A 22,542-nucleotide genomic window follows, 5' to 3' on the forward strand; every position below is an offset into this window, starting at 1 on the left:
ACTCCAATGTCTCTACCCATTGTCTTTACTCACTCTTCTAAACAAATACATGGGACATTACAGCGAAGTGGTGACATGGTGAAAGTATGGTAACAGTTTATAACAACATTATTTGCCCAGATAGCCCTTAATCTTTTTATATTTATGTTGTTATTTCAGGGTAATGCATTACATACTTTGGATTAGAGTTTTTTGGTTTAGGCTATGTTAATGTAGGCTGATAACTATTTGCTTTGTCTTGTATGGAAGGAAAGTTTCTTACCATCGTCTTACCCAAAGCAAAAAGGTCCATCTTGCCCAAAGAAGACGAGACTGTAACATTGACTAAAACCTTAATTCATTCAATTATCCTGAAGAACAGCCTCTGCAACGAATGTATTTGTCACAATGCTTGCACAGGATACTTTTCTACCAGCCGCGAGTGGATCATTCTTCTGTCAGTCTAGTTGAGTGGCATCAGTTGTGTTACAGTCCACGCCCAGCAGATGCGGATGCTATTTGAGTGAGACACGGCAGGTTCTCGTACATAGAGCTGTTTTAGCGTCGTCAATGGGAAGTGCACGCCAAGGTGGAAAAGCGAATACTGTCTAGCTAACTTCCATTTACAACATGGGTTCTACTTCGATTCCGTGTTTGTGGATTACATTTAGCCTTCATTTATGTTGTTTGATGAACACTGGAAAAGCGCAGAATGCGAAAGAAGGTATGTAATAAAGTTTGATAACCTCTCATCATCGCCTCATCCAGGCTACATCTCGAAAACTGATCGGCAATCGCGCGTAGTGACATCCAGAGAAATAGCGCGCAGTAGACTATCCTGCGATTTTGTTGCTTGCGCACGAATGATCATTCCTGTATTTGTCAAATGTTTAAAAATACAATATGTCAAGACATTAGTTCAATGACATTACAGTGTTGTTAGTCAGTGGATTGCAGTCTGTGGACATTACACAGCGTTTGCGTGACAAACGACCCGTCGTAGGCTATTTTAGTAGGCTTTTACGCGTGGCACCAAATCCAAAATAAGGCTCTATACGGACGATGGTGAAATGGTTGTTTTCAAGCCTAAAATAGTCTACATTTAGATTGTCATTCCACTCAGTCTCATATCATGACTTGGGATAAACTTCCAAGATCGATGGGTAAGCTAATACCAACCCATTCACCCTAAGTATGGTACACATTAACCCTCCTTGTCATTACAGGAGTTCATGTTTGAAAGACCTGAAATTAGTCTATAAAAACTGACATGCACATAGCGAGAGCGCACAAGGAAAGTCTATATCAAAGACACGGAGAGATAGCAAGATCAAGGTATACTGTTTATATAAATGAACTAAAGGTTAATTTTGCTAAAGAAATTGACTTATTAATAAACAAATACAATTGGAAGGAGATAAATAACATTAAAGTATTGCCAAGTTGCCGACCTTCAGTTTTAAGGTGATTATTGTATTCGTAAACACACTGTAATGATTCTGAAATACAAACTATTTTCGAGTCTGTCTGAAGTTTGAAACGGTCTGTGTAAATGATTTAAAGCATATGGGGCTATAATATATGATCGCATGTCTGATCAATAGATTGAAATTATATTTAGCCTATAGTGACTCTGCTATTAAACACTTTCTTTCACGGCTCTGCGTTCAAGGAGAGGAATCGGCAGTACGCTCTGAGGCTCTATTCGGGTGAATGAATAAAAAGTCTACCTGCAAATAATCTATTAAATGCATATATATATATATATATATTATGTTCGATAAGTGACACTTTTACACCAAATTCATGTTGCCGTTGGTAGACTACAGCCGAACAGTTTTAGGATTATATTTCTCTTGTCAGTGCGCCTGTCGCCCATGGCACAGCAAGGACTCGTGCATTGCTTTTTATTGTCTTAGATTTACGTATAGAGGCAGGTGTTCTTGTCTGACCCTATTGCACCAGTATGTGTGCCTCCATACTGAAAAGACACAAACAGATAGATAGGTTTAAATAATGTTGCCATTTTACCCCATGTTTATCTGGGTTGTAGGCTTCATGAAACCCAACGTTGTCACAAATAACACTTACCATTTAGCTTAATGGAGATAAAAGCTGGCCTTAGTCTTAATAGGAAGGGTAGCCTACTGTATGTGACATGCGTTTATCCAGGAGTCTTCAATGTGAAAGCAGTTCTCAGGGCAGTGCCATTGAGGTAAACGTATTGTCATCAAATCAATACCCTATTGCACAGCCTGTAATGGTTCATTTTCATAGCTGGCTGCAGAAAATGGGTCATGTGTCTAGTCATCTAGCCCTCACATACTGTTTCAGGCTGTAGACTTTCATAGCTTATTCATTTAATAATATTTGTCGAACTGACAGTGGCACATACAGAGAATTAATCATCTGCTCTACTCTTTTATTTCCTGTCGCTAGTGATTCTGTTGGATTCTAAGGCACAGCAGACAGAGCTGGAGTGGATATCTTCTCCTCCTGGTGGGGTAAGTGGGACACTAACTAGCCTACACCTCTGAGAACATATAATACTCCAATTAACACTATTCTTTTCAGCGTTACCTCAATGGAGGAAAATCTAGATTTAAATGTGAAATTTCAATACGGTCCAGTATTATTATGTCTTTCTGGCTGTGTCATTACCATGGATATGTGCCTCTGGGTCATTACCATGGATATGAGCCTCTGGGTCATTACCATGGATATGTGCCTCTGGGTCATTATCAGTCGCACTATCCAGAGGCAAGCTTTTTAAAATTGTCACAGTGTCGGACCAGAGTTCGAGAAAGGCCATTTGGGTGGGGTGTTTGTTTATGTTAATTGTTGTTAATTGTAGCAGTCCTGAACATCTATAGGATGGGTGGCATGTAAGTGAAGAGATATTGATTTTGTTTTTGATGTAGCCCAGGCCTCAAGTCACCTTTCCATAATAGCCTGTCCGTAAAGGTTTTACAATCTAAAATAACAACATTTAAATAATAAATAAATACAAATCTAGCAATATGACTGGAAAGTAATTGTAGTTGATCCATTTGTTTTTATGCTTATCAGATTTACTTATTTGCTATATTAGGAATATCTATCTTTAGGCTTATCTCTGTTTTCTAATCTTTCTTTAGGTCTGATTTCATAATAACAGTGCAGAGGTTTATGGGTTTTGTTTAATAGTTCCATACTCATTTCCAAATACTGTAAAAGCAAAATGGATGACCAATTGTTTTTAAAGTGCTCCAATAATGGAGGTCTTTTCATGCCCTATGTTTTTGTGATTTCATTTAGCTAACCCAAATTTAAACAGTGTTATTACTAGTTGTTACACCTTGTACACGTCTTTATTAATATGTTAAAACACTCTATTGAATCAACACTACAGTAGGACACAAAAACAGCCAATATTTACATTGTTGTGTTTTCATTTCCTTGCAAAAGTATGTTAATGTTGAGACCCAATCCATATAAATGTACCAAACTTGTGCTCTGTTCTTTTCAGTGGGAAGAGATCAGCGGGTTGGATGAAAACTACACCCCCATTCGCACATACCAGGTTTGTCAGGTCATGGAGCCCAATCAGAACAACTGGCTTCGGACTAGCTGGATAGAGAAGGGCGATGCCCAGAGGATTTTTGTGGAACTGAAGTTCACCTTGAGGGATTGTAACAGTCTACCCGGTGTGGTGGGCACGTGCAAGGAGACATTCAACTTGTATTATCAGGAAACCGATTCGGAGGTCGGCAGGAATATACGAGAGAACCAGTACGTGAAAATTGACACAATCGCAGCAGATGAGAGCTTCACTCAGGGGGACCTGGGAGAGAGGAAGATGAAGCTGAATACAGAAGTGCGCATCATTGGGCCGCTGTCCAGACGAGGGTTTTACCTGGCCTTCCAGGATGTAGGGGCATGCATCGCTCTGGTCTCTGTCAACGTTTATTACAAGAAGTGCTGGTCCATCATTGAGAACCTGGCCACTTTCCCAGACACTGTTACGGGATCAGAATTCTCCTCTCTGGTCGAGGTCGAGGGCATGTGTGTCAGTGACGCCGAGGAGGAGGCCGATAACGCTCCCAAGATGCACTGCAGCGCAGAGGGAGAATGGCTGGTGCCTATAGGGAAATGTATATGCAAAGCTGGATTTCATCAGAAGGGCGATGCATGTGAACGTGAGTGCAGTTATATTCATCTTGCTCTATCCTCTCTATACGTCATTTTCATTAGTGGCATAACTTTTTCTATCCTCTGCTACACTGCAATTTTCAATATGGAAAAATATTATTGTTTTAATTAGGGGAAATAGGAAACTTATTGGTAAGCAGAAAATGTGCCTCATTCAAATGTAAATGTTTAGACTAGTTTTTCCCTTTGATTTATGGTTTTGCACAGGGTCACCCATGCCTAAACAACAGAAAGAATCTGTTGAGTATTTGAGTTTTTAATTATACAAAACAGGCAAAGGACAATCTAGGCCACATTGAATAGTTGTGGTGGCAAATAAAATTAAAGCAGCTGATTTGAGGGCCATATTAATGATGGATAAAGTATGGAGGCCTGAAAATCCTCAGTGTAATAATTGGAATCCATGTTAATTGTTTGATTAGCAGGCTCTTAATTTATAGCCATGGTTCTGTTGACACTGGGATTAAATGATAACTTGCACTTCAGTTTAGCTCAGTGCTCCTCGGTAAGAGCACTTCCCTCTCTGGCTGGCTGCTGGCCAAGGCAATCACTTGCAGAATAGACAGGTCTGGAGGATGTCCAACCAATCTCAGTATCCCTCTGCCCCTCTGCCCCTTCCAAACAACCCCGACAGAGAGAGAAAACAAATAGCCGCCATACTGTGGCATTTAGGCCCCAAGATATTTATGAAGGGCCCTAACAGGAAACACAATTAAAGTCGCTGCGGATATGCATTTTGTGTTGTTTGGTCCTAGCACCATGCCTCGGCAGTTAGCATTAAATGCTTTATGTCACTCTAATTGCACAAAAGATTATTTTCAGGGGCCACCTGACTTGTAAGATAACAATCACTGTGGATTAAAGGGGAACTACTTAAGTCACAGAGTTTAAGTGCTCTGTCTTGTCAGCCAAGCTTTTTTTCTTTCACGGAATGGGCAGTGTCCCTCTAAGCAGCTTATGAGGGGTAGTGACCAGTAATAATTAAAGGAAATGTGTCTCAGGACAAACTAGAAGTCCAGGCAGCCTGGCCACTTTCAGGCAACACGTAGGCCTCCACCAGAGAGGTAGGTCTATACCTTCTACCATGTGAAGTGTACTTAGGTGATATTATCAAAAACAAACAAAAATTGCCTCTTGAGTTATGTTGCTCTAAAATGTGGTTCGAGGTTAGAGCTTGTTCAACACCCGGTGAGTCCTTTTTTGTGTAGTCGTTTATATTATTTTGGAGCAAACAATGTAGCATATATTACATCAAAGCTTTGTCTAAAAGTACCAGCTGAAGCCTGCTCTTCTGCTTGTAAAGCAGGCCTGTTAGAACTGAACTGTTGCCCATTCGAGGCAATTAACTGGTCCAACTACTGTGCCAGCTAAAACTGTCCTTAATGAGGTGGAAAACATACCCACCTGTGTATGAGTGATTCAAATCCTTTCTCAACATGGTAACTTTACAAGATATTTATTTCCATTGAGGCATGGCTGGCCATTGTATTGAGGGGTAGTTCATCTAAATAAAATGAACATCTTACTGCAGAATCAGCAGCTTCTCGCAGAGATCTGTTGATATTAAATCGCCCATTCAGTGGTTTCTCCTAGAGCAAGGGGAAAATCCAACAGTTTTCCATCGGTTGAACACCACTTCAATGGGGCCTAGAATGGAAGAGGGGTTTGTCCTCTGTAACTGCCCCTTAGCTACAGTACAGCTACAATACTTGTGTTGGAGTTTACTCAGTCTTCACCCAGGCCTCTCTTTTAGCATCCTGCTTGCGATAATGTGACTTTCTATATAGAAAATAGATACACATTCCGCTCACTGTCCTATTTTCAATATATGCAGTATCCTCCAATTGTAAAATGTCCATCTGTGAAATATTGAGCAGAAGGCTGCAGGAGGAGCAAGTGAGTTGAGCTGTCAGTCATGACATTCGAGGACTAGGAGCCCCCCCCTCTGTGAATGCAGAGGTCTCCTCCAAAACGTGTTGTGATCCACTCATTCATCACCGTCACTGGAGAGGGACTGCATGTCTTTCACTCCTCTCCCTCCCCGTCTCTGTCTCTGTCTCTCTTTAACTATTTTGTGGCATCTGCAGCACTATAAATACCTGTGTTTCTCTCTCTCCCAATGTTAGGAGAATCAGTGTTATGGGTGTTGAAAAGGGCACATTTTAAATGTCCTGCAACGTGCACAGGGTTTATTTGCATAGAAGTGTGTGGTGTTAAAATAGTGGCCATTCAGAAATGGAGCCACTGAGTCGTTACGAGAAATAGAGGGCCCTTGTGGACAGACATTGGTGTCTTTGTTTTGCCAGGAATGTAGGTTGTCCAATTTTAACACATCACATAATTATACCCTAAAGCAACCGACTCTTGAGAACTGATGAACTATTCACCTGTTCAACTCTTTCTCCAGTGTGGGAGGCCGAGTCTCTCAAGTAAACAGATAAAAACACAACCTTATCCCAGCGCTATCGCTACATGCTAACAAGATCATTCATGAGAGGATACAGCATCCTGCAGACACTGACACCATCCATCTTGGTGTGTCAGGAACTCAGACAGGAGTTAGTCTATGGCTGATTGATGGGCTGAGACCCCTGAGGGAAGGACCTAACTGTGATGCGGTTGACCACACAAGCCAAGGTGTGTCTGTCAATGTGGAGGGGAGAGGGGCACCAGGTAGCCCCAGCTCCAGGCCCAGGCAAGGACACTATTTAGCATTTCAATTGAAGCCAGGAGTCAGGGGTCCTCATGCATCTTGACGCTCCTCCTGATTGATAAGGTGTGATTTTAATAATGCTCCAAATGGCTGTCCTTTACAACCGCTCCTGAGCTTAATTATTCAAATGGTGGTGCGCACGGAATCCCCAGGAGACGCAACTGGATTGAAATCACTCAAGATTGAAATAATTTGGTGACGGACGGTGGCTAGTCTTGTCACCGCCCGTGTCGGCTAGCTTCTGGTGAAAAGCTGCATTCTTCCACAGCTTCAGGGTTGTTCCTGTTTATGTTTGTTTGACCTGGCAGGGAGCACAGTGATAGACTGTGGGGCCATTGTATCTGTTGCTTTGAAACACAAACATGGTTGACAGCTAGCATCAAGTCTCAAAATGAATTAGTTTAGTTTTTGGGGGGGATTCAAATAAATAGTATGTAGGCTTATACACCAAGCCTTAGATATTACTAATATTTGATATGGAGATTTACATTTTTGATTTGTTAGAAGCTGGAGAGACACATATCGACAGAAACAAACACCCTCACATACTTACACACCCCATATGTATAGTCACAGTGTAATAGAGTATGTGCCTGTTTTGTCCAAGGAGAACAAGTCACTGGGAAAGAAATGGTCGGCTTTTATGCAACAGAGCACTTCTAAGCACATTTTTAAGTCCCCTCTCTGCCTGCTCGGGGTGTAAGTGGGGGAAAAAGTGTTGAGCTTATGTAATAAGTTATTGATTTTCCTCTTAAAGGAAGATTGAAGTGTAGAGCCACCGGTCTACAAAGCTCCCAGAGGAGACAACAGACAGAGCCTTCCCTCCCTGCCTCCCTCCCTCTCTGCCTTTCTCCCTGACGCACGGTAAGGTGCTAAGACCCTGGGCCGAGTCACTTTCCCCCACATGCCACAGGGACACTAAACGGCAAGACGTTGTCATCTGACATAGTGTTCCCCTGTCCGATCGGATCCCTCCCAACAGAATGGTGGCTGAGCAATTACAAAAAAAGACATCTGTGCCACAGTTTAGATAGCCAAAGGAAAATAAAGCCCGCAATCTCAAGAGGTATGGAACCGAGGATCGATGGAAGTGTCTGAACCTGTTAGTGCAAGTGGAGATGAGGGCTGCTGAGGCATGGGGAGGGGGCTATTGTTGTGCGGGGAGAGGGGGCCAGAGAGGTGACTCTTCTGATGAACAAGGGTCAACTGCTGCGATCATCCATCTTCCGTCTTGGCAGTGTTCTGTCATCTAGGGCGCTCACGTTACTAAGCACAAAAGGCAGGCAGTCTTGTTTGCAGCCATGTGTAAATTAAGTTAATATTCACTGACCTTAAGCATAGCCAATGAGAGACCCCAGTGTCACCTTGGAAATAACGCCATCTGACACAAAATATCAAAGGTCTCTCTTTTAGGGTCAACAATGTCTACCCACATATCTCTTCTTATTGTCCTCTGTTGGCGTCAAAATGGAGAATGTTTAACTATGATTTTTTTCTATAGATGAAATTCAACTTGGGTCTCTAATTTGGCCTGACAGCTCTGATTTAGTGACAGATCTATAGATGAATAATGTGTGTCAGTTAGTTAGCCTCCATTTTGAACTAACATGACTCAAAGAGTGCTTAATACGAATATTAGGTGTGGTTTTACCCCATTTGATTAACTGGTATTCAGCTAAGGGGTTAAATACATTTCATGTAATGGTGTCTTCTGGGCAAGTTGGTGTGTCCCCACAAGCGTTAAGTGGATTATATTTTACTGTCCTCTGATTCATATTTATATATACATGATTTAGTTCCAGCAGCTTATCAAGCGAGGTGAAAGAAAAACCTATTACCAATGACCAGGCAGCGAGCAGCAATGTTTCAGGGAGACTTATTCCGGATATTTTTAGGTCTGGATTTTACACCCTCGATGTATCAACTTTTATCTCTAGGTATAATATCTGCAAGAATGACAAACAGTAGGGACAAACGTTAAAGATAATAGAGTTTTCGTTTGATTTGATATAGCAGCAACCCAATATGCATTATGTTAGAGTAAAGACAACTAGATTCAGCCGCGGGCCGATTTGTTTCAGAGCGGATGTTTGGGGGACCGGAACATAATTATAATTTGTACACTGCAAATTGACTAAGCCCAAAAATAGATTTGATTTGAAAATAACAATAATTGTATAACCTTGATAACATTGAGACATGTTCGTGAATTTCCCTTATTTTTTAAAAGTGGGAATACTTAAGAACAGATTTACTCAATTATTATTATTATTTTCTGAATTCCTAGTGATTTTACTGTCTATTTTGACCCAAAACTAAAACCCCCAAATATTTTAGTATTGTATGCTGTATGTGTTTTTAATGAAAACTGTGGGGGCCGGGGAAAAAAGCATGGTTGCCGACCACTGGATGTGAATCAATGCATATGGGCATATTCTATTTTTGCATATGACTCTGAAACAAATATTTACCATACCTAAATGAAATGGAAATGAGGGAGCCCTGTGAAACTGTTTTGTTTAGAAAATGAGGCATTTGTATTTCATTTCACATGTTAAAGTTTCCCGCAGAATGTCAGGCCTGGCAGCGTTGTGCAGCTAGGAGTCTTGTATCCAGGGAAACTTTGATTTTTATTCTTTTATTTCTCATTCGGAAGTGGTGGTGTATATTTAAAAGGGAGAGACATTGTAATGACTACCCTGTTTATTATAGCTCTCCACCTTTACAATTTAAACCAATCTGTGCTCTTTCCAGTTCTCTGAGGAAGAAACTATGATTCAGTCTACTAATGAGAAGCAGAAGAAACTGCCTTTTTCTCATAACAAGGGATTAAAAAGAGCAAAGGCACTGCACAGAGGAATACAAGCTACTTTGCGAGGCAGGCAATGGGTGTGTTTCTGTGCTAGGTTATTACTAAATCAAAAATCTAAGCAAATGCATTGTATAAAAATGAATAAAACAGACAATGTTCTCTTGACTCAAGCCGCCTGTTTTTCCCCACTCCAAATAATTTGATCTGCTCACGTAAGCAAAGCAGCACAGTGGTACCGCTTATTCAGATGCAAAAAAGCATGTTTGTTCTAATTATCGTGATTATTATAATCCATAAACTCGTGATTAGCATTTGTTTGAACTGGAACAGCCACGGACCTGAGCTGGGTTTAGATGTGGAGTGTAGTTGGTTGTCAGGACAGGATCTGGGTTTAGATGTGGAGTGTAGTTGGTTGTCAGGACAGGATCTGGGTTTAGATGTGGTGTGTAGTTGGTTGTCAGGACAGGATCTGGGTTTAGATGTGGAGTGTAGTTGGTTGTCAGGACAGGATCTGGGTTTAGATGTGGTGTGTAGTTGGTTGTCAGGACAGGATCTGGGTTTAGATGTGGAGTGTAGTTGGTTGTTAGGACAGGATCTGGGTTTAGATGTGGTGTGTAGTTGGTTGTCAGGACAGGATCTGGGTTTAGATGTGGAGTGTAGTTGGTTGTTAGGACAGGATCTGGGTTTAGATGTGGTGTGTAGTTGGTTGTCAGGACAGGATCTGGGTTTAGATGCGGTGTGTAGTTGGTTGTCAGGACAGGATCTGGGTTTAGATTTGGTGTGTAGTTGGTTGTCAGGACCTGAGCTGGGTTTAGATTTGGTGTGTAGTTGGTTGTCAAATCTGGATTGATGGTTCTCTCTGCCTCGTTAAGTTGACCTGGCTGTTTCTCTGTGGAGCAGCGCTCACATCAGCACGGCCATCTGAGGCCAAACGGACGCCTTTGTGTGTAACTGGAGGCCACGGGGGCTGGCCCGCTGTAGGGAGACTAGTGGCTGGTTTGAAATTGTTCCTGTGTTCCAGTCCTTTCTGTCACAGCAGTGGGTCCATGGGGATTGGAGTGGGGTTGGGTGGGGTGGGGTAGGAGGGAAAGCGGGGCATGGGGAGAGGGGTGCGGGGCATTGGCACAATTTGGAGATAATGCTTGGTTGCTGACTGGGGACATTTTAAGTGCTGATTCGTTGTTGCTGCAGGGGGCTTTGGGTCGGGGTAGACCTTTGGGCCCTCTGCTTTTATCCCGAGAGCAGCACAGTCTCTTCTCTTCAGTGTAGAAGTCTTTCAGCAATAAGAGGTCCTCTTACATCTAGCCACATCCTCCATTTAAAGGTAGCCAGCCGTTCAGGCTAGCTGCCCTTAAGACTTTTTTCTCCCGTCGCCATGCAAGTTTAATGAACTAAACAAAAGACGATTAGGTAGGGACATTTCCATGTCACTGGAAAGTCATTTGGAAAGGCCTTTCCCTGCATGATGAATTAAAGAAGTGAAGACCTCTCTCTCTCTCTCTCTGGAAGAGGGTGTACTTTTGTACGGACACAAGGTTCAGTTTCTGCTCATGCGGAACTAACGCTATAAATTCTGTCATGATTTAATGTGAAAACGTCCTTCATTTTCCACCTGCAGACCCATGCAGTAAATAAGTGTGATAGCTAAGTGAGGAAACAGGTGCTGGGGTTTATTGTTGCTTATTTCAATTTCTGACAACATGTGGTAGCTCAGGCTGTAATGCACTAGGAACAGATTTGAAAAGTTTGTGAACTGGTTGTGAATATTGTTTTTTTCACACTTATCATGTGACCTTTGTTATCAATGTGACATTTACCAAAACAACTGTACATACTGATTATTGAATTGGATGTATTGGCATAATTATCATCACACCCGATACAATCTGTTCTCTTCTAAGCCTTAGTTTTTAATATAGATGCCTTGGTTTTAGGTTTGACACAAAAAATTGAGGCTAAAGATTCTTCCTTTGGTGTTGGGGATGACTAAGTGGAGCCAACAAAATGAGAATGTCAGAAATATAATGTATTCAGCAGTAATTGCACCGCTGATACATTATCCTGCTGTTTTACCTAATATAAGTTAAATCAGTTCAATTTTTCTGTTATATTTCATTCCTAATTATGTGTATATTTCTAATTATAAAACGAAAATACTTTAAAATTTAAATAATATTTAGGTAGCCAGAATATGTTTTTTTGACTTTTAAAAGTTTGATCAGTAGGCTAGCTTTGATCTTAGCTCGGTACGTCCAACCAGACACTTCCTCAGGAGTTTGGCTGTTTGGAGGCCAAAGCAGTGTGCCATCCAACACAGTGTAAGGGAATGCTAATCTTCTCTTTGTTTCTCATAGTAAAGCTACTTATCTCCCCTTAAGCAAAGGTAGCATCGATGAATGGAGGGGTTGTCTAGGTGTGCTGAGTGCACGCATAGCCAGGCACAGCCATTCAAGCTATGTGTGGTATGGGCCTATTTGGGAAGAATTAGTGACAATATGATTGTTTTTAGGTTTTCCAGCCATTTCATCTGGTCTTTCTAGCTAAAATTCTTCATCTGAAAGTTTGTTTAGTTTTTTTGCTCACTGTAGCCCTGTTTCCTCTCTCCTTCTATCTCCACCCCTCCATTCAAAAGCCCACAGGAGGTGTAGGTGTTTGAAAGTAGCTTGTTTGGAAGGGGTTAGACATTGAAACTCTATCCCCGTCCCCTGTGAAGAGGGTTCCAGCAGGGTCTCAGTTCTCTCTCCCTCCTCTCCTTTGTGTGTTGTGCCACTGTTTCCAGGAGCTGGGTAGGCGCCTCGCCTTTCAAAGGTGGGAGATTAACATGTCTCGGGGCAAAAGCCCAACTGTTCAGCTTAGTTTCTCTTTCTTTTCTTTCTTTATGGATAAAAAAGAGGGAGATTTAGTAGAAAAGTGCAGTACGCTACCTCAAGATTTTTTTTCTCACAGAGGTGGAGAAGTCTAAAAACACCTGTTGCTAGGCGGATGCTGTGAAATTACTCGCAAGATTTACTCCATGGGAAACAAGAGAGGTTGTTGAAGAAAAACCAAAGGGCATTAGCGTAAAAAAAACAACTGTGTAGAGCACACAACATGTCAGTAAACAGAGCTTGATGGATGTCCTAACACACTACTTGCCATGGCAAAAACACCCATCTAATCAGAGCCACACAGTATGCAGAAGAACCCAGCTTCTCCAGGGCTATTGACATCCCTCTCCAACAACACAGTGTCACGTCCATAATTATATATTATGCCCTCAGAATAAAACCCAGTCATGGACCTAAAGCAATGATTCTGGAATAGAATTTCATGGCTCTGTGAGCGTTGAGAAGCAGGGTGTTTTTAAATTACTAGCATAGAATGTCCCCGGTAATATGAACATTGAGTTAGCAGTATAATGGAGTTGATAAAACAACACCTCACAGGGTGAATAGGAGATAAATGTGTTTATGCTGTGTAGCCAGACCACGGAGCACTGAGTTCAGAACAAGCAAAACAAGGAAGAAGGAAAAGACTCTCGGAGGAAATGGATTCATAAAAACCAGCCTAGACAAGCTTCCCATATTTTGTGGGGCCGGTGTTTATAGTTGATATTTATAAAGACATTTCCCTATCGTAGCGGCGGTGGCGACAGAGACTGTTTAAGGAAAGGCAACGGCGTTTTGAAATGAGAAAATAACCTGTTTCCTTTATCGTGTTTGACCTGCTTCACCTGGCATTCATCAGTGAGCAGAGCCCGGTCTGCCTGGCTGTTGGTCCTGTCGACTGCAGCTCTCTCCCTAGGCCTCCTTTATCACTCTAATGGGGTGCTATCTTTCTAAGCTGCTCTCTCACTCCGGGTCTCTGCGGCCTCCGCTCACCGGCCTGCCGACTCTCACATTCTTTCTCCATCCATCCTGACAGACACGCAGGCTGGTTTAACACATAATCAGGCTGGATGAGAGGGTGGCCAGGGGGAGGCCCGGCCCTGTCAGGGCCCTCAGACTAGCCCACACCAGTCCATCTCACTGAGGGTCAGGAGAGCTGGAGCACCACCATTAACACACACCACCACCACCATCACCACACTCACCACCATCACCACACTCACCATCATAACCACCACACTCACCACCATCACACTCACCACCACCACACTCACCACCACCACCACCACGAAAACCACCATCACCACTACCACCACCACAACCACCACCATGACCATGACCACCACCACTACAACCACCACCACCATACTCACCCTGAAGTCCCCTCTGTCCTCAGTAGTTGATAGGCAGAACTAGCCTGTTTAGACCCCGATGTCCCCTCTGTCCTCAGTATATTATATGGAGAACCAGCCTGTTTAGAGCCTGAAGTCCCCTCTGATCTCAGTAGTTGATAGGGAGAACTAGCCTGTTTAGATGTGAGGGTTATTAGGGAAGTGGAGAGTGTTGTTTCCCTATTTCACCGACTCTAAAAGTGAGGTAAAACCGTTGCGTTTCTGGAATGGTAAAACTAGCTAGAAGGCAATGGGCCCTTTATGAAATGCGATCTGTCAATCTAAGTGGAAGATTAACCGAAGGAAAAACTCAAGTGCCATTGCGTCACGCCGAGACATTAGGAATAATTATCATCTGGTAAGGCCACAGGAAGCGATATGTCAGCCTGTCACAAAATGTCAGCACAGGATGAGAATCTCATCTATCCTCTTTCCTTTTTCTGCCTCTGTGTCCTTTACCCAGATTGCCATTCAATTGCCAAACATAGAGAGCGTCTGGATGGAATTGAAGAATGTTAAGAAGCCGAGCTCGGAGGAAACAGACAAAGCAGTATCTTGAAAAATTAGAGAATTGAATTTCTTAGTGTGTGTCTGTTGGAGATAACGGCTTGTTGTTTCATCCTCTCGTGGCCCCGCAATGTGGAGAGTGATGTGGAGAGTGATGTGGAGAGTGATTGAGACGTATATATAGGGAGTCAGTCAGAGCATTTCCTCCCTAACTGCGCTCCTAGCCCCAGAGTGAGGCCTTTCCTGTTCTATCAGTACAGTGTATAAAATGCTGACTGCAGACAGTTCCCCCCATCGCTGAATGAAAGCGTTTGACCACTGTAAGGTAAATTACAGATGCTGTCTGTTGCCCCTCGCTAAGGAGCCTGGTGGAATGTCAGACTTGTATTTTCAACCTCAGCCCTGTTCTCTAAAGACGGGCTAATTTCCCAGTGTGGTGTAAATAAGGCCTGTGTTGTCTGTCCCAGCTCCTTCTCCATGTTTTTTAACCCACCGTCTGTGTCAACAAGCACAGCCTATTAACCTAGCCTTTATCTGAGTGGTAGTGTAGGGCGGGTGTCACAAAACCAGACATTTTCAAGTAGTCTCTGTACTTTTTCCCCCCACGTATGAGTTTGTCTGTCAGATTCGGCGTCAATGTAAAACGCAATGTATTATTGTGAGTCAGGAGATGGACGTGTACGGTGCTCTAATGTGTTTCCGTGTCAGTGTGACACTTCTGTCAGTGAAGTTCTCAAATACTGTATGAGAGGCAGGCCCGGGTTTGTCCTGATATTACAGACAAGCACTAGAGATTAAACCCAGGGTAATTATACAGTGACGTGTTACACCCCCCCGCCACCAAAAGAAATGTGTTGCTGCAAGGGAAAAATGAGGGGGGAAAAACGATCACCCTCTTTTATCTAATGCTTCAACATCTCCGTTAAAGAGTGTGTTTTCAGCTGATGATGCCAGGAACAGGATCTGGCCAAAAGCGTCTGTGCTGCTGGGACTGGAATGCAGGCTCTGGGATGGCTGTGTTTGTGCATGTCACTCAGTGCACTGTGAGAGAGTGCTGGAGAGGGAGAGCCAGGGCGAGCCCAGAAAATGGTTACCCATGTCACACAGCTGTTGGATTTGAGGCCCTAATTTGCCGCCTTGTTGCTTCTGTAAACATTTCCGGATGCCAAAGCCGGTCAGACACGTTGATAAACACAGGGGCCCTGATGACAAAACAAGGAAAATAAAGTGTTTTTTCATGGAAACTTTAACTTGGAGTACTATTTACTTTTGAAATCCCTGTGGTTCTAGTGGCTGAGATAGCACTCATCTGGGCCTGCTAGCTAGCGACGTGGAGGCTCAGCCTGGGAACATGGTAGCCAGGCAGCCCTGGACTCAGCTGGGCCTCCCCTCCACACTGCTGGCCACTTAGCGGAGCACCACTACTCAAACCTAAAGGTAAACAGACACACTGGCTTATCAGAGTGTTTAAACAGCCATGCGTGGTGAGAGAAGAGAGGAGAAAGCAGCCTTTCAAACAGCACCGTTGGCCAATCTTTAACTTGCCTCAAATGGACTGCTCTATGTGATCACAGACACGGGCCAACATATGGATATTTACATAGTCTTATCATGTATGGTATAGCGCATTATGTGTCTGTCTTTGCGCAGGTACATTGTTTGCACTTAAAGTCTAATGTTATGGTAGATTGGTAAATTAGAATATGTGTGATTAATATGTTTCGGCAGGCAGCACACAACTCTAACCAAAGGCACTTCTCTCAAAGCCTTAAAACCCTGTTTTCAATTACTAGCTAGCTATCTCAGCTAAAATAATGTTAGAGCTAAAATCATGTATTTTCCCACCCTTTCTCCGAATAATGTCTTGTTTCATGAGGCTGGTGAGATAAATAGAGAGTGACAGGGCTTTTATGTTGCTGAAATGGGGATACCCCGTCCTTCGCTTTCCTCCACGCGCTGAGACGGTGTTAGAATGAGGAAACCTGGGTTCCCTTATCCTCTCTATTTTAGATCTATCACAGAAGTATGGCCAAAGATTTTGAACGCTTGAAAAAAGAGTGCAACGGAGATCTGAAATGGGAAACATCGCCATGAAAATTTCCCCAGCAGCTCATGAAAAAATATAATTTTTTAAATGTTTTTCTATAATTTGCTAGTTTGTATGCAGAGCTATTTACAAGCGTATAGACTCCTTGCAGATTGGAACAGAAATCATGTGGCCAGAAGGCTTAACAAAGGATCTTACACCAACAGTAGGTCACCGTGGATTAGCAGACTTATAGTGTTGAGACAAAAAAAGCCAAACCTAGAATTTCCCTATTCACTAACATGGAACCTAAACCGCCTGCGCGCGTGCGCCATCGTGCATAAATGTATTTTGTCCCCCCACACCAAACGCGATCACGACACGCAGGTTAAAATATCAAAACAAACTCTGAACCAATTATATTAATTTGGGGACAGGTCGAAAAGCATTAAACATTTATGTCAATTTAGCTAGCTAGCTAGCTAATTTGTCCTATTTAGCTAGCTTGCTGTTGCTAGCTAATTTGTCATGGGATATAAACATTGAATTGTTATTTTACCTGAAATGCACAAAGTCCTCTACTCCGACAATTAATCCACACATTAAACGGTCAACCGAATCGTTTCTAGTCATCTCTCCTCCTTCCAGGCTTTTTCTTCTCTTGACTTTATATTGCGATTGTCAACTTTCATAAATTATGTTCATTTCCGGCACTGACCTCGTTCGTCTTTCAGTCACCCACGTGGGTATAACCAATAGGTAGCTGCTTCTATAAACCAATGAGGAGATTTGAGAGGCAGGACTTGCAGCAAGATCTGCATCAGAAATAGAACTGATTTCTATTTTAGCCCTTGGCAACGCAGGCGCTCGTTGGCGCACGCGAGCGGTGTGGGTGCAATAATTGAATAACATGTATGTCTACATTTATTTTGAAGTGCTCGCGCATGTGACGCGAGCGGTGTAGTCAGCCTGTAATGCTTCAAAGTGAATTTGGATAATGTGATTCACAAAGCCCTCTATATGAATAATTTTATTCATTATATTGGAATTGTTTCTTTGCTAAAAAAATGGTTATTATCGCTGGATTTTGTCTGGAAGTATGCCCTTTTTTGTCCCCTCACGATTTAGTTTGTGGCCCATTGCATAAAACAATGATCTGTGATAATTCAAGATGCTCATGTGGATAGATTGAATCAGCGGCTGAATTAATGAATTGTCATTGAGACATGTCAATGGACCCACACAAACAACCATGTGAACGATAGTGAATTATTCACTGTCTCCTATCCCTGGTGGACAAGCCTATTCATCTCACCTCTTTCTTTTGAAGGTGAAACATTCAAATAATCCATTTAGGATTTCTACAACCTTGTCTGTGTTCTATGGGAGCACCCCACGGAGCACTGTAGGACAACATTCTCTCTCAGACTGGGCTTTGATTAGCAAAAACACTTATTTATTTCAAGTTTCAAGTTTTTTTTATGTCAGGTGAACAAGCACTGTAAAATGCTTTTTTTGCTAGCTCTAAACCCAACAATGCAGTAATCAATAACAATGTAATACTAAAAATAACAAGGTGGAACAAAAATACACAAGAAATGAAAATAAGAAGAACACGATAAAGTAAGAAGCTTTATACAGGGTCAGTTCCAATACTATATTTACAATGTGCAGGAATACTAGAGTGATGGAGGTAGATATGTGTAGGCGTAAGGTGACTAGGCATCAGGATATATATTTTTTTATTTAACCAGGCAAGTCAGTTAAGAACAAATTCTTATTTTCAATGATGGCCTGGGAACAGTGGGTTAACTGCCTGTTCAGAGCCACTAGGCTACCCTGCTGCCCCAAAATGATACACTGAGTAGCAGCAGAATAAATTATTATTATTGTGTGTGTGTGTGTGTGTGTCAAATCAAATCAAATCACATTTTATTTGTCACATACACATGGTTAGCAGATGTTAATGCGAGTGTAGCGAAATGCTTGTGCTTCTCGTTCCGACAATGCAGTAATAACCAACAAGTAATCTAACTAACAATTCCAAAACTACTGTCTTATACACAGTGTAAGGGGATAAAGAATATGTACATAAGGATGTATGAATGAGTGATGGTACAGAGCAGCATAGGCAAGATACAGTAGATGGTATCGAGTACAGTATATACATATGAGATGAGTATGTAAACAAAGTGGCATAGTTAAAGTGGCTAGTGATACATGTATTACATAAGGATGCAGTCGATGATATAGAGTACAGTATATACGTATGCATATGAGATGAATAATGTAGGGTAAGTAACATTATATAAGGTAGCATTGTTTAAAGTGGCTAGTGATATATTTACATCATTTCCCATCAATTCCCATTATTAAAGTGGCTGGAGTTGGGTCAGTGTCAATGACAGTGTGTTGGCAGCAGCCACTCAATGTTAGTGGTGGCTGTTTAACAGTCTGATGGCCTTGAGATAGAAGCTGTTTTTCAGTCTCTCGGTCCCAGCTTTGATGCACCTGTACTGACCTCGCCTTCTGGATGATAGCGGGGTGAACAGGCAGTGGCTCGGGTGGTTGATGTCCTTGATGATCTTTATGGCCTTCCTGTAACATCGGGTGGTGTAGGTGTCCTGGAGGGCAGGTAGTTTGCCCCCGGTGATGCGTTGTGCAGACCTCACTACCCTCTGGAGAGCCTTACGGTTGAGGGCGGAGCAGTTGCTGTACCAGGCGGTGATACAGCCCGCCAGGATGCTCTCGATTGTGCATCTGTAGAAGTTTGTGAGTGCTTTTGGTGACAAGCCAAATTTCTTCAGCCTCCTGAGGTTGAAGAGGCGCTGCTGCACCTTCTTCACGATGCTTTCTGTGTGAGTGGACCAATTCAGTTTGTCTGTGATGTGTATGCTGAGGAACTTAAAACTTGCAACCCTCTCCACTACTGTTCCATCGATGTGGATAGGGGGGTGTACCCTCTGCTGTTTCCTGAAGTCCACGATCATCTCCTTAGTTTTGTTGATGTTGAGTGTGAGGTTATTTTCCTGACACCACACTCCGAGGGCCCTCACCTCCTCCCTGTAGGCCGTCTCGTCATTGTTGGTAATCAAGCCTACCACTGTTGTGTCGTCTGCAAACTTGATGATTGAGTTGGAGGCGTGCGTGGCCACGCAGTCGTGGGTGAACAGGGAGTACAGGAGAGGGCTCAGAACGGGGAGGAGATGTTGTTGCCTACCCTCACCACCTGGGGGCGGCCCGTCAGGAAGTCCAGTGCCCAGTTGCACAGGGCGGGGTCGAGACCCAGGGTCTCGAGCTTGATGACGAGCTTGGAGGTTACTATGGTGTTGAATGCCGAGCTGTAGTCGATGAACAGCATTCTCACATAGGTATTCCTCTTGTCAAGATGGGTTAGGGCAGTGTGCAGTGTGGTTGAGATAGCATCGTCTGTGGACCTATTTGGGCGGTAAGCAAATTGGAGTGGGTCTAGGGTGTCAGGTAGGGTGGAGGTGATATGGTCCTTGACTAGTCTCTCAAAGCACTTCATGATGACGGAAGTGAGTGCTACGGGGCGGTAGTCGTTTAGCTCAGTTACCTTAGCTTTCTTGGGAACAGGAACAATGGTGGCCCTCTTGAAGCATGTGGGAACAGCAGACTGGTATAGGGATTGATTGAATATGTCCGTAAACACACCGGCCAGCTGGTCTGCGCATGCTCTGAGGGCGCGGCTGGGGATGCCGTCTGGGCCTGCAGCCTTGCGAGGGTTAACACGTTTAAATGTCTTACTCACCTCGGCTGCAGTGAAGGAGAGACCGCATGTTTTCGTTGCAGACCGTGTCAGTGGCACTGTATTGTCCTCAAATCGGGCAAAAAAGTTATTTAGTCTGCCTGGGAGCAAGACATCCTGGTCCGTGACTGGGCTGGATTTCTTCCTGTAGTCCGTGATTGACTGTAGACCCTGCCACATGCCTCTTGTGTCTGAGCCGTTGAATTGAGATTCTACTTTGTCTCTGTACTGACGCTTAGCTTGTTTGATAGCCTTGCGGAGGGAATAGCTGCACTGTTTGTATTCGGTCATGTTACCAGACACCTTGCCCTGATTAAAAGCAGTGGTTCGCGCTTTCAGTTTCACGCGAATGCTACCATCAATCCACGGTTTCTGGTTAGGGAATGTTTTTTCTTCAACGCACGTTCTAATGAACTCGCACACCGAATCAGCGTATTCGTCAATGTTGTTATCTGACGCAATACGAAACATATCCCAGTCCACGTGATGGAAGCAGTCTTGGCGTGTGGAGTCAGCTTGGTCGGACCAGCGTTGGACAGACCTCAGCGTGGGAGCCTCTTGTTTTAGTTTCTGTCTGTAGGCAGGGATCAACAAAATGGAGTCGTGGTCAGCTTTTCCGAAAGGGGGGCGGGGCAGGGCCTTATATGCGTCGCGGAATTTAGAGTAACAATGATCCAAGGTTTTACCACCCCTGGTTGTGCAATAGATATGCTGATAAAATTTAGGGAGTCTTGTTTTCAGATCAGCCTTGTTAAAATCCCCAGCTACAATGAATGCAGCCTCCGGATAAATGGTTTACAGTTTGCAAGTTAAATAAAGTTCGTTCAGAGCCATCGATGTGTCTGCTTGGGGGGGATATATACGGCTGTGATTATAATCGAAGAGAATTCTCTTGGTAGATAATGCGGTCTACATTTGATTGTGATGAATTCTAAATCAGGTGAACAGAAGGATTTGAGTTCCTGTATGTTTCTTTCATCACACCATGTCTCGTTAGCCATAAGGCATACGCCCCCGCCCCTCTTCTTACCAGAAAGGTGTTTGTTTCTGTCGGCGCGATGCGTGGAGAAACCCGTTGGCTGCACCGCCTCGGATAGCGTCTCTCCAGTGAGCCATGTTTCCGTGAAGCACAGAACGTTACAGTCTCTGGTGTCCCTCTGGAATGCTACCCTTGCTCGGATTTCATCAACCTTGTTGTCAAGAGACTGGACATTGGCAAGAAGAATGCTAGGGAGTGGTGCACGGTGTGCCCGTCTCCGGAGTCTGACCAGAAGACTGCCTCGTTTCCCTCTTTTTCGGAGTCGTTTTTTTGGGTCGCTGCATGCGATCCATTCCGTTGTCCTGTTTGTAAGGCAGAACACAGGATCCGCGTCGCGAAAAACATATTCTTGGTGAGTTGACGCTGATCTTATATTCAGTAGTTCTTCTCGACTGTATGTAATGAAACCTGTGTGTGTGTGTGTGTGTGTGTGTGTGTGTGTGTGTGTGTGTGTGTGTGTGTGTGTGTGTGTGTGTGTGTGTGTGTGTGTGTGTGTGTGTGTGTGTGTGTGTGTGTGTGTGTGTGTGTGTGTGTGTGTGTGTGTGTGTGTGTGTGTGTGTGTGTGTATGTTATGTGTGTGTTGGAGTGTCAGTGTGCGTAAGTGTGTAGGGTCCTGTGAGTGTGCATGGAGACAAAAATAAAAATAAAATACTAGGGTCAACTCAGATAGTCAGTGTAGCCATTCTGTTATCTATTTAGTCTTATGGCTTGGGTATAGAAGCTGTTGGTGTCAGACTTGATGCACCGGTACCACTTGCCGTGCGGAAGCAGAGAGAAGAGCTTGGGTGGTTGGAGTCTTTGGCGATTCTCCGGCCCTTCTTTTCACACCACCTGATATAGATGTCCTGGATGGCAGGGAGCTCGGCCTCAGTGATGTACTGGGCTGTCCGCACAACCCTCTGTAGCACCATGTGATCGAGGGCGGTGCTGTTGCCTTACCAAGCAGTTATGCCGCCTGTCAAGATGCTCTCAATGGTGCAGCTGAATAACTTTTTGAGGATTTGAGGGCCCATGCCAAACCTTTTTAACCTCCTGAAGGGGAAGAAGCGATGTCACCCCTTCTTCACGACTGTGTGTGTGATTGGACCATATTTAAGTCCTTATTGATTTGGACACTGAGTAACTTAAAGACTAAAGGATAAAAAATGCACCAAATATAGCCAGATTTTTCCTCTGGTTAATAAGCAGTGATTTTTCCTCATGCAGTGCAGGCTTTGACATGGAGATATTTGTGATGTGTTTTTAAGT

At 43.4% G+C, this 22,542-nt stretch overlaps 1 protein-coding gene across 3 annotated transcripts in view; it reads left to right on the forward strand.

Moving 5' to 3' along the window:
• The first annotated feature begins 518 nt into the window (after window positions 1–518).
• LOC118398756 (ephrin type-A receptor 7) overlaps window positions 519–22,542 on the forward strand; it is a 77,030-nt gene continuing 55,006 nt past the window's right edge. For all 3 annotated transcript variants that reach the window (XM_035794421.2, XM_035794422.2, XM_052471123.1), the window contains exons 1-3: window positions 519–703; window positions 2,419–2,483; window positions 3,488–4,157. In XM_035794421.2, the coding sequence (XP_035650314.2) occupies window positions 610–703; window positions 2,419–2,483; window positions 3,488–4,157 (829 nt within the window). In that variant the 5' untranslated portion in view covers window positions 519–609. The remainder of the gene's footprint in view (window positions 704–2,418; window positions 2,484–3,487; window positions 4,158–22,542) is intronic.

The sequence above is a fragment of the Oncorhynchus keta genome, chromosome 19 (genome assembly GCF_023373465.1).
Source record: "Oncorhynchus keta strain PuntledgeMale-10-30-2019 chromosome 19, Oket_V2, whole genome shotgun sequence".
Lineage (NCBI taxonomy): Eukaryota > Metazoa > Chordata > Actinopteri > Salmoniformes > Salmonidae > Oncorhynchus > Oncorhynchus keta.